This window comes from Corvus kubaryi, unplaced genomic scaffold, assembly GCF_017639235.1.
Source record: "Corvus kubaryi isolate FWS band 111438036 unplaced genomic scaffold, C.kubaryi_AGA036_p1.0 split3-73, whole genome shotgun sequence".
NCBI classification, from domain to species: domain Eukaryota; kingdom Metazoa; phylum Chordata; class Aves; order Passeriformes; family Corvidae; genus Corvus; species Corvus kubaryi.
The window spans coordinates 41019289-41031560 of NW_024582091.1; the positions used below are offsets into that span (position 1 = coordinate 41019289).

At 38.0% G+C, this 12272-nt stretch overlaps 1 protein-coding gene across 1 annotated transcript in view; it reads left to right on the forward strand.

The window, feature by feature from the left end:
• TULP4 (TUB like protein 4) overlaps positions 1-12272 on the forward strand; it is a 156809-nt gene that overhangs the window by 18262 nt on the left and 126275 nt on the right. Inside the window, exon 2 of the mRNA XM_042016663.1 lies at positions 9854-12134. Within this exon, the coding sequence (XP_041872597.1) occupies positions 11883-12134 (252 nt within the window). The 5' untranslated portion in view covers positions 9854-11882. The remainder of the gene's footprint in view (positions 1-9853; positions 12135-12272) is intronic.

The following is a 12272-nucleotide window of genomic DNA, read 5'->3' on the forward strand; positions in this document are numbered from 1 at the left end:
CCTGTTATTAAGTGGTCTGTGAATAATGCACAGCTAATGGTAATGTATTAAGGTGTCAATGCAGCATCAGACACTGAAGTACTGTCTTACATTCCTTGAATCTAAGAAAAAACTGGAATATACTGATCCTCTTAAGCTACTGAATTGAAATCCTGAAAAAGATGTTTTCATGTAATTTGTTTTAATAGACTTTGTAAGCTCAAGGGGATGACTGACACTGCAAGATTATGATGTTACCTTGCCAAGCTGCTTACCAGAAAAAGCAGCAGAATTTTGCTTGAACAGTTTGCAAGCAGGCTTTTATAATACAGAAGAGGAACCTTCAGTACAGATGTTGAACCTTCAGATGTTGAGTTTTACAGAGGGAATGGTCAGCATGGATGCTGTTTCTTTTCTCTGATTGTTCTGCTTCTTCACTCCTTCACAAAAATAGCTCTTTACATAGTAAATACTGGGCTTTCATACAGGTCTGGAGGTACTTTGTGAAGTCCTTATTTAACTAAATAATGTACTGAAACAGGCTTGTCTAAATATATCGTAGTCTTAGGCATTGAAGGAAAAAGTAACTATGCAAGATAGTTATAAAATTTTACATCAAAATTATGTTAAGAAATGACCTCAGATTGCTTTTGTCTTATTACTTTTGTCTAGAAAAAGGAAAGCGTGCTTGAGTGAAGTGTGATTGCAGGACTCCAACCCATATTTGTCAGATTCAGCAGAAACTGTCTGCTAAGTAGCACATCATCTACTAAATGCAATCATATTACTTTCCCAAATCCAAGTTTCCACAATGAAGTACAAAATGTATGAAGCTGATATACTTCAACTAAATCAATCTTTCCTCTGGCTATTTTGAAAAGTTTACAGTCTTCCTCTGAAGATCCTTGTGTTCCTTGGGAAAGGCAGTAAGGTGAAACTTGGCAATGGGAAAGAAGAAAATCCAAAGGAAAAAAACCCACACCGGCATTCTTTCTCTTGTTTAGTCATGCATAACATTAGTTGTATGCGAATGCATTTATCTCTGTGTGTGTTTATCTGAAAGATACAGATTCAACTGTGATGATGAATCTTTGCTTTTGATTCTCATGGTTTGTAGATTCTGAATCTGAGCTTTACAAAAAAAAAAAAAGCCTTTTAAGCACAAGTTAGGTAAAGATGCATTGAGAGTTTTCTGTTGAGGAAGAGAAATAATTGGGTCCAGTAGTTTGACAGTTACTGTATTTATATAACTTTCTGGGGATAAAAACAACAGAATAAAATTAGTTATAACACTAGCTACCAAGTAATGAGAATGTTACTTTTCCTCAAAAAACCCACACTAGTTTACAACATTTGTTGACTTTCTTGATGAAACGTGAAACTCGTTCAATGGAAGAGCATTTTCATAATTTTGTAGAGATTATAGTTAGAAGCAACCACTACTGGTAATTCTACAGAGGTCATTGAATGAAATTTTCAGAATTCCTACTTACTCATGTTGTTCCTTGAATATACTTTTCTAGAGTTTTTGAAAATCTTTTTCTGTTCTTTCATTTTCATCTGTGATCATTTTAACACAATTATCTTTCATGTTTAAGAAAATAGGAGACACAATCATTGGTAGCCGTCTTCCCACTGAATACCTCTGTAACTGGCAATTTTTAACTATTACGGACTTCTTAATAGGTTGTAGTGTCCCAGTCACGCATGAGGAATGATAGAGCTGTTGGTGACTACAGCACACTGCTATTTCTTATCTCCACTTTAAAATTTTGTATTTTGATATATCTACTTAGATATTTCATATGTCTAGCTAGGCCAGTATGAAGAGAGAATTGTGAAGACATCTACAAAGTAAAACTACTTGGACACAAGACTGCTCTCTGAATTTACCTACGTGCAGATCTGCCTTCCTGCCTTCAGCTCACCCACCAGAACATGACTGTGCCTGGTGGACACCCGTGTCTTGCTGACCTCCTTGCTTCTGTCTGGACAGGTGGCCAGTCAACACTTGGCACATTAATGCAGAGCAGATCAAAAATATCATTCACCTAACAGGACATTTGTATGCAGCTGATCTCATGCCCTCTGAGCCTTGGTAGTGAAACAACTCCTTTCAGAAGTCTTTGCTTTGCTCCTTTTATTTAAAGCTCCTGACTTCTACAAAGGCTTCTTCAGTGATTCTTCATTATCAAGGTTGCCTCTAAAGCAACCACTTGAGTTAGTCTGTTTCCATTATAATATATGCCTCCTTTAACCCAGAGGTCTTGACACAACCTTCCAGAACCATGAGGAAAAAACATGAAACTTGAAGCAAAAGAGGACAAGTAGAGGGAGGAGATGAAGCTGTTTTTAAGCCTTGCATCTCTTTATTGCAAGGGCAGAGTATCCCTGCTCTGCATCTGGACCTCTAAGCAGTGGTTGTGAAGTGAGTGCAGGTCCTCAAACACAGACTGGAATCTTCATTTACGGCACATTTAAGGGACATCCAGGACTAGAGTTAAGTTCTTCATCCCAAAGTGAAAGACTGAAAAACCCAAGTTGTTTGAAAAATGCAAGTCCTGTCTTTTTGTATTTTTAAATATATATATGCACATGCACACATCTCCAAACTGTTGAAGGTCTCTGTGAGAAGTGCCTTGCTTCACAGCTTGAACCAAGCAGCCTGTGGTGAGCACAGGGCTGAGGGTGGGTAGCTCATACCCACAATCCGTCTCCCACCTGTGGTGCAGCTTGCAGGCATCACCGGGAGCTCTTTTCCTGCTGCAACACAATGCACTCGCACTGCTTCTCATCAATTATCAGGTTTCTGACTTAATTATGTCTTGCTGTCCAACAAAAATAATTCTTGTTTATGAGGCTCTTCTGAATTTTAAAACCTGATGGCTTCTGCTGTTCTCTGCCTTCATCTCCCCTTTCTTTTTTTTTAATGTTACTGTTTGTTTCCAGTGTGGCAGTGCATGTGTCACATACAGAGGTGTATTGGGATTTTTGAGGAGAATATTGAAAGTTCAGTTTATGTTCATAAGAAAGTATTAAAGAGCCTGTGGGCAGATATTGGAGATAATTAGGAACTAGCTGGAACTGCTGCAGACTCGAGGGATGTTTGCAGGCTGCAGAATGTTCCTACGGGAAAGAAATTGCTCTGTAATTACAGGCAAGGTCAGCACAGTCAGTTTGGAAAAGAGATGGTGAGAGCTGACGCTCCTTCCCATGAATGTCTTTGAATGTTATTAGTGAGACTCAGTTGTTAGCACTTTTTGAGGAAGTGCCTGGTGAAGTATGCATTGTCTAGGGGTTCTCTGTGCTGTGAGGATTGCAGCCTTTTCTTGAGAAAGAAGATTGGCACTTATAAGTGTAAGGAATTTCTTGGTCACACTTCACATTTCTTTGAATATCTAAAGCTTTTGGATGTGTTTTCCAGTGGCGTGAATCTCTAAATTTTTAAAAGGCTAATATGTGTTATTTGTGCATTTTTATTTTCTGAAACAGGTCTTTCAACATCTGTCTGAGGTATTTCAGCTTACTTCTATTTATTTGACAATAGGCATATTTTCATGGCTGATGTGTAGCTTTGCCTCCAGGACATCCAAGCCACCTTAAATTCATCCTCTAGAGGAAAAACTTTGCTTCCCTTTCTTCTAAGGATGACCCCCTGAGTTCAGAAATACTCTGTGCCCAAACTTAGTTATCAATAGCCTTCAGGTGGCAACAGTAGTTGCAAGTACTCCTCCCTTCTGTTTTTCACTTGTTTTGTACCTTTTCCAGTTTGCCAGTGCAGCTGAATATGGGATGGCACTGGGACTGTGTCAGGGATTGATTCAACTTAAAAGAGCAAAAACTTTTGGACACAGTTCAAACTGACAAATTTATTTCCCAACCCCTTTGTGCATGGTGAGTTCAGTAAGGGAAACTCTCTTAAAATCAGTTGCTGTTTTTGGAGCATAAGTTTCCAGCAAGATCAGCTTCTTGAACTACATGATTGAAAGAGCGCTGGTGCTTTGTGTTAGGAGAGGCAGGAGAGAGATGGTTTGTTACAAGGGAAGGTAAGAGTGTGGCTGTATCTAGTAAGCAAGGTATCTATTGGTCCAGTTATGAATCTTAATTTCTAAAATTTTTTATTGGATCATTTCTCGGATATTCGGACTGTAGCACCTTGAATGGTCATTCTGGCTTAAGTGAGTGGCATAGTGTGCCATGCTAGGGGTTGAGAAAGAGGTGATTAGAGTGGTGGGAGCAGAGAGACCTTGTTTGTCTTACAGCTGAATGCTTTGTATCATGAAGTCTAACCTTCAATTATTTTTCTGGTTTGCTTCTCTACCATATAAGCATAACAGATCTAGCATTGTTTGACTCAGAAATTTCCCATGAGTGTGTTTGACCAGTAACTGATTAAAGGGACTTGCATCAGTTCTTTCACAGATGGATATATTGTTTATACAACAAAAGTACATAGTTGTTAAAGAAAATGTTTCAAAACCAAACAACAACAAAAAGAATTTGGATATTCTCTCTTGCATGTTTTGGTAGGATCAGTTATCTCAAATACCCTTAGATTTGAGACTGAGTTGGTTCTGCAGTGCTTTTATCTTTTTTGACTTCCCTGTGAACAACATGACTTTTTACCTCACTTCCGGCATAGGTGGGATTTTTAACAACCTGCTGTACTTTACGTCTGCAGGCCTCCACCTTTTGGAGAACGTGTATAAATTTGGCAACTCACAATTAGCAGCTTCTAACAGTTTGCTTAAAAACCGTAGGTGTTTTTCTTGAAAAATATTTTCCTGAAGGCACTTTAAAATTTGTTCCTTGAGTATTCTTTCTAACAGTTTTTAAATTTAGCTCCCATTTAATCTGTTGGTGTAGCATGAAGAATTAAAAGTGTAATATATATAATAGTTCTAGAAATAATACAAATATTTTTCTTATTTTTCATATAAGAGCTATAATGAAAAAGATCTTGCACTTTAAAAAATGTATGCAACAGATATATTGCCTTCTCCACTATTACAGGAACCCAGGAGGGTCATTCAGCTACTACTATTTTTTATTGTCACTTCTCTGAGAGTGTAATTTGGGGAGGTGGTAGTAAGTTTGTCAGAGTACTGCACTGAAATAAATTTTGTCAATATTCACAATGAATGTCTGCTGAACAGCCTCAAATACAAGCTTCGCTTCCCTCAATATGCCAAGAAATAAATTTTCAGTCGGTTTTATTTGCTTGATGATGTGTAGGTACATATAACTAACATTACAGTGTCTGTACTAATGTTCTGGCAGTTACCAGTGTCACACCTCAGTACCTGGCATTACACCTTTGCTACATGTCTGGTTTTGGTCAGCTATGCTGGAGTTGCAGATTATTCTGCATCTCTGAATGACTGTCTTGCTCAGGCTATCTCCAGTTAGGGGAAGAGCTTCTAGAGTTACACAAGGACAAATACTGTGGTGAGAAAGCCCTTTAAGAACAACCACAACAAAAATCAAGCATCTTCAAACTTCCTTTTCATCTTCTCTCTTCCTTCATTTTTCTTGGGGTAGAGAGCATTTTTACAACCACTTATTGGTATTTATTTAGAATCACATCCTCGAATTAGTTTTATATTGCTCTGTAATATGCAAGGAGGGTGTTAACCTCAGTGACTTGTTCCACAGTGGGAGGTGAATGAAGATAGATAGAAGATATGAGTGAAAGCAGAGGAAAACCAATACCTATTCAGGTCAAAATTACATTTTTCCCCATGGAATTGGCCCACTTTTAATGGAAAAAAGTATTTTATCTCCAATCCAGCTAATATTTTCTTCAGGTGTTTTAGCAATGTAGTTAGTTTTGTTAAATATTTTTTTTTGATAGGATTATTTAATAATTTTTGTTAATTTATAAGGTGGACTAAATAAACAATAAACTGTATCATCTTACCAGCTTCTATCTCTATAGTATTTAGCCTGTAGGACAGTAACTCTATTACAGGATGTGCCAGTTGTGCGGTGTAGTGTTCAGCAGTAACCTTGGAGGTTGCTCCCACAGTCCCCATTTGATAGCTGGTGGGATCATCTGCGGTCAGCTTGTGCCAAACCAGTTGTGGCTGGCACTTTTAAAATACCTTGCTCTCTTTGTGGACACTGACATACATTTTTTCCTTCTTAGACTGTGAAGGGAGGGAAAAACTACAGTTTCCTTTGACCTTATACAGGTTTGACAGGAAAGAAGTCTGGTTAGACTGAAAAATCCTGAAGTCTTTTCAAAGACTCTTTATCTTACAGTTCTTTCCTTAAGATGTTTGGGCAGTCAGAATCTTCCAAAAGCAGGCAGTGAGTCCTTATTTGTTTTGGTTTTTTGGAGATAGTAATTTAGAAATAGTGTGTATCACTCAATTTTTGTTCTTTGCTTTCCTTCCCTTCCCAGTCCCCTTTTATCCTCACCTTCAGATTCTCTGCTCTGGAGCCTTGAAGAGTAGGGGTTTGAATAAACATAAAATACTGAAGAGCTTGCTGCAGTATTGGTACATTTGGCTGTGCATGACTTCTTTCTGTCAACAAAAGAGGCACCTCAATGAAAGATGCATGAGAACAAACAAATATTTTTCTGGTTGTCCGACTGTGGCTTAACACACTTTATATAAGTTAATGGAAACAGTTAGAAGATAAAAATGATGAGTTAAATATTGACACTATAATAGGAGAGCTACTGTTTATAAGCACATTTTTAAAAATTAGTACCTAAATTTTCTGTCATGCAGAAACATAACTTGCTGGTGGGTTTTGCATTTGAGAAGAGCTATGCTTTCAAAACAAAATGAAATAAAATACTCGTGGATCCTGCTTTCCTGTGTCACAGCCTAATATGTTTTTGTCTCATTGGGTGTCTGTACTTAAATGTTTTACATCCCTGGGCTTAGACTCAAAACAGTATTAGAGGATGAGTTCAAGCAGCATCTCCCTTTGTTAAAGGGAAAATCCAGAGAAAAGCTGTTTTCAGCTACTTTTAAGTGAGAGTGAAAGTAGGCAATTTGTTGATGTTTATTTTCCTAGTAGTGTTAGAAATAATTTACCAGCAAAATCAAATTGTGGTGTACTTCTGTGATTAGTCCTTGCACTGCTGTGAAAGGAAAGGTGCATAAAATTTGATTATAAAAAATCTTCAGTTAAAAATTTTGTTTGAATGAGTTCCATCTGGAAGGCCAAGTTCTCTTTATGTGGTGAGCCCAAACTGACTTTGGACTAGTGGTGAGATTGTGCAGGTAACACCCCGCTCTTCTATCATGCTTTTTGTCCTCTGCTATTGCAGACACTTCACAATAGAGGTGGAAGCCATGTGTAGCTTGGGGAAAAGCCAGGGGAAAGATAAGACAAAAAGCTTGGTTTCAACATAGGAAAAGGAGCAGAATTGTGAGACTGCTGTAATGATGGCAGAAGGGGATTGTCTAAATTACTGATTTTCTAGAGGGAAGACTAGCACTTGAATCTTTTAATTAGGTTATTTCTTAGGAAATACAGAGTGGATGGAAATGAAGAAGAAGGGAGTGCAAAGAGTGAATATATAATATATGTAATCTTAATTCAGCCTGTATTTTGAGTGTTTGATACTGCACTCTTAAAAGTATTTTTTTTCTTGTCTCTGAATATAACATAAAGTGTTAATGTCAATCCTCAGTGATTTAAAGGTAAAATATTCTCATAGGTTGTATTGTATTGAGAAAGTATTTCAATAATGTATTTGAATAATGGCTGATTTTATTACTTTTGTAGCTATTTTAGATTTTCATCTCTCTCTGCCCAGCATTTCTAATGCAGTTAGGATATTTTTAAGAGGAGAAGCCTTTGGTCTGTCTAATCTTGAAAGTGACAGTAAATGATACTAAGGTGAGAGAAGGTTATTGACCAAGATGCAGATGAGTCCTTTTCTCAAACTTGTTAATCTTATATGCAGTAAGGACAGAAATTGCATACAGATTTTATGCATATCCACTGCATCTATAGTTACCTGTATTTAAAAATCCACTTGTAATCTCGTGGTTCTTGTACAGTTTGAACAATTCTGTTTAGTGCTTACCTCGTTCTGCTCTAACTGATATTTCAGAGACTTTGTTTTCCCAGTAAACATTTTTTTTTTTGTTTCTCTGTAGGATTAGTAAAGGCTTGCATCATAATACTCATGCTGCTTAATATAAAATGTCAACTCTTGAATGCAGATGTCTGTTAGGAAGGTTCCAGTGGGTATGGAAACAGTGGCACTGATCCTTCAGAGGATCAAGTTTACTTATGGGATAAATGCAGAAGTCTACAAACCATTGTACTCTGACAGTTTTTCTGTGTTTTCCTGTATATGAATTTATTTGGACTGTAATTGAGAAGCACCAGAAATTTGGAAAGGTGACATTTCTCATATCATCGTCTTACCATGATGAAAAAGAAATTAATAGCAGCCATTATTTTTAAAACTTCAGTGAGTTGTAGTGCTGGAGAGGTCTGGCAGTGACTCACCAAATCTCATGGACAGTGTTTCTGATAAGTCAGCCAACTGTGCAGTGTCGTAAACTATGTTACAACTTTGCCTTTATATCTATAAATTTGTTTTCTTATCTATTCTTTAAAAAAAATCTTATTGATACATCTGTGCTAGAATGAAGTAAGTGCTTAATTACAGGAAACATGAGGTTAGTATAGTGCTTTGTGTAATAAAAACACGACCCTTTTACAGCTCTGATGCGTGCAGCTCTGAATGTGAATGAGCTCTCTTTAGCAGTAGCTGTGTAGATGCAATAACTGTGCATATGTGTGCACTTCAGATACAACTTCTGGAATATCCTGAATAGCTTTGTCTCTTGTGCTTTATTTACACTCTTCTGTATAAAACTGACTTCGGGGAATTTTTCTGCCCTTTTTCAAATGGAGATTTAAGCAGGATTTGAATAGTTTTTAAATTCGTCTGTATTGATTCAGACTTTTAAGCTTTAATTTTGAAGTACCTTAGATCTCTTTAAAGCAGTAGTTTCAGCCCTGGAGGATTCTTCCCAGTCTCTTTGAGACTGATAAGTTCAGCACTGTACTTTCATGGTTTGATGGTTTGGAGCATCTTTTCTATGAGGAAAGTCTGAGAGCTGAGACCCTTGAGCCTGGAGAAGAAAAAGCTTAAGGAGATCTTTTCATTGTGTACAGCTGATGAGAGGGAATTAAATGAGAGAGACAGGCTTTTAACGGGGCTGTCCAGTGACCAAACCAGAGGCAATGGGCACAAACTGAAACACAGATGGTTGCCTCTGAACATCAGGAAACACTTCGCTGTGAGGGTGACTGAGCACAGGTTGCCCAGAAAGTTCATAGGGTTTTCATCCCTGGAGATACTCAGAAGCCACCTGGATACACAGTGGTTGGACCAGATAATGTCCAGAGGTCCCTTCCAGGTTGGCCATTCTGTGATTCTGTTTGTGTGCCTCAGGGTCTAACTCTGTGCCTGCTCTGTCACTAACATCTCTCTTCCCTATCCTCACTCTGAAGTTGTGAAATCTTTGTTTGCCCCAGAAACTGTGACCAGAAGGAAGCTTGGGGGGGGCCCCCCCCCCTCTAATGTATCCTTCCCAGATACATTTCATCAGTTCATTAGCTATACGTGTCCATTGTGCAATGTTTCGGGAATTTTGAAAGTGAAAAAGAAAAATTTGTAGTTCGTTTTTGTGTGTGTATATCAAATACCAATATATCAAATGTGTATGTCTGAATAATGTTTTTATATATAATATAGATACTTTATAGGAGTACAGTATAAAATCCTTAATCATAATGCTTTGATGACTGTAACAGTAATACTAGTATCTGTGACTTACTCACTTTTTTCTTTGTGTGTGTGTCTGTGTGTGTGTGCTTTGCCTTGCAGAGTTGGAAGAATCCAGGAATTTCAAGTTTTGAGTAGCGGGCATCTTACAAGATTACCACACCTAAACTGAAAAGGCAGATGCAGCTCTGAGTACCAGATTGGTGTGTGCACTGCACATACATGAAAACCCACGTTTTTGTCATCACGTAGACTTGCTCTGGCGTATTCCTGAGAGCTTTGCAATTGATGAAAATTAATTTGAGAACCAGATGCAGCACCTTTGCAGCACAGGAATCAGTAATCCATGGAAAGACACCTGCCAGTAATGTTCAACTTTCCACATGGTCTTCACGGGTGAAAAAAGTTTGCAAGAAGAGAAAGAAAAAACACCCTCTGCGCAGAAAAAGCCTAATAAAAACCTCCACAATCTAAATCAGTAGCTGTGAGGGAAACAGAAGAATCAAGAGGGCAGAGGAGACTGATTTAGTTCTAGCAGAGGAATAATGTATGGTCTTCAGCACATTTTGCTTTGGGCTCAGTAGATTGTGAATGGACTAATAAATTGTGACCTTCTGCTGAGTAATGATGACTGGAAGTAAATAAGTTGAGGAACTATGGGACAAGTCTGGGCATTGAACTGAGCAAACCTCGCCATCCTTCTTGAGTTAACCAGGTCATCAAACTTGCATATTCTTTCTCCCTCTCCTTTTTCCTCTTTTCACTTAGTGTGGTATAAGTACTAGCTAATTGAGCTTATAAATGTTATTCAAATAAAACGATTGGAATACTTCATATGTTTCCTTCTTGTAGAGCTGCAAATGTTGTGTCTGGAACTATGAATCTGTGCTGTAGACAAGCATCAAGAAGGAAAGATCCGATCAAACAAGCAAGGAAAATACCTAGAGAAATAGCGAACCCAGGAAGTCAGATTTTTAATGCTGCTTCTCTTTCTTTTTTAGATGATTATATTTCTTCCTTCCTTGAATTTTAGAAGATTTTGAAAGAGTGCTTACTTGATGTGCTTTAATTCTGGCATTTGTTTTTTATGGTAGAATGAAAAGTCTGTGATTCCTTGTAGCAGAAAAAAAGGGAAAAGTAAAGGAAAAACAGCTTGACATTTTAGCCTGTTTCACAGGAGAGAGAACTTCATGGTTCACCTGAGGCAAACTTACCTACTTTGAAAGCTAAAAGCTTTAGAGCATTTTTGATTCTGCTATAAATGAAGAGGGGGTTCTTTTTCATTCGTGTGTGGCAGCAAAAAGTGGGAAAGCAGGCAAGATAGCGTGATAAACAGTTCAGGCTGTGTTGGGTCTCTGGTGGAAAAAAAGTGCTGCAATGAAAATTGGATTGGCTTTGGATTGCAAAAACTTTTGAGTCCAACGAGCAGTTCAGTACCAAGAGGGATTTCCCAACTGGCCTGGCACACCAGTGCCTGCACAAGTTCGGGTCTGTTGTTTCACACGGTTTGTGTGCCTTTTTTTCCCTTTATGCAATCTCTTTCAGCTTTAGCAGCAGAAATACATCAGATGGAAAAGATATGCCAGAGGGCAGCTTGGAAAAGAGGAATGTCATATATATACATATATATGTATGTGCGTGTGTTTAAATTTCTGCAACTGAACTTTTGAAGAAAATCTGACTGGAGGAAATTTTAAAAGCCTTAAGTTACTTGAAACCTACACATTTGCAACTCTTTGTCTCTGGAATTGCATTACACTAAACTGGAATCTCAGGCTGTATAAAGATTATATCAAGTTGAGCAAAAAGATGACTTAACCATTTCTCGAGCGCCTCTTATGAAGTAGCTGTTTCTCCAAAGGATAAGTGCACCCCCACTCTACAGACTCAAACAAAAATGAACCTGAATTTTTTTTTTAAGTGTTACTTTTTCTTAGCCAACTGCCATCATCTTTTATAGAGGAATTTTTCACTATGCATTTGGTGGATCTTTATAAACACTGACCCCATCCTCCTCCCTTTCAATGATCTATCCCAGGTCAGTCTTACCAATAAAAAAAAAAAATTGATTTAAATTTTGTGCACTAGACATATTACTTTCTTATGTCAAAAAATAAAATATTTAAAAAGCATGTATGCAGCAGTGGAACATGGGCCTGTTCTTTGCAGCGATTCCAACATCCTCTGCCTCTCCTGGAAAGGGAGAGTCCCCAAGAGTGAGAAGGAGAAACCAGTGTGCAGGAGGCGGTACTATGAGGAAGGCTGGTTGGCAACAGGCAATGGCAGAGGAGTTGTAGGCGTCACTTTTACTTCCAGCCATTGCAGGAGGGACCGGAACACCCCTCAGAGAATCAACTTCAATTTGAGGGGCCACAACAGTGAGGTAAGCAAAACGTGTCTTACACTTTAAAGAAAATGATAGCTTTTTTTTTTTCTTCTTAAAGTACTTCTGCTTGAAATTTGACAGAGTGGTATGAAGGAGGCTCAAGTTTTTCTGGTAAATTCAAGCATATAAGACTGA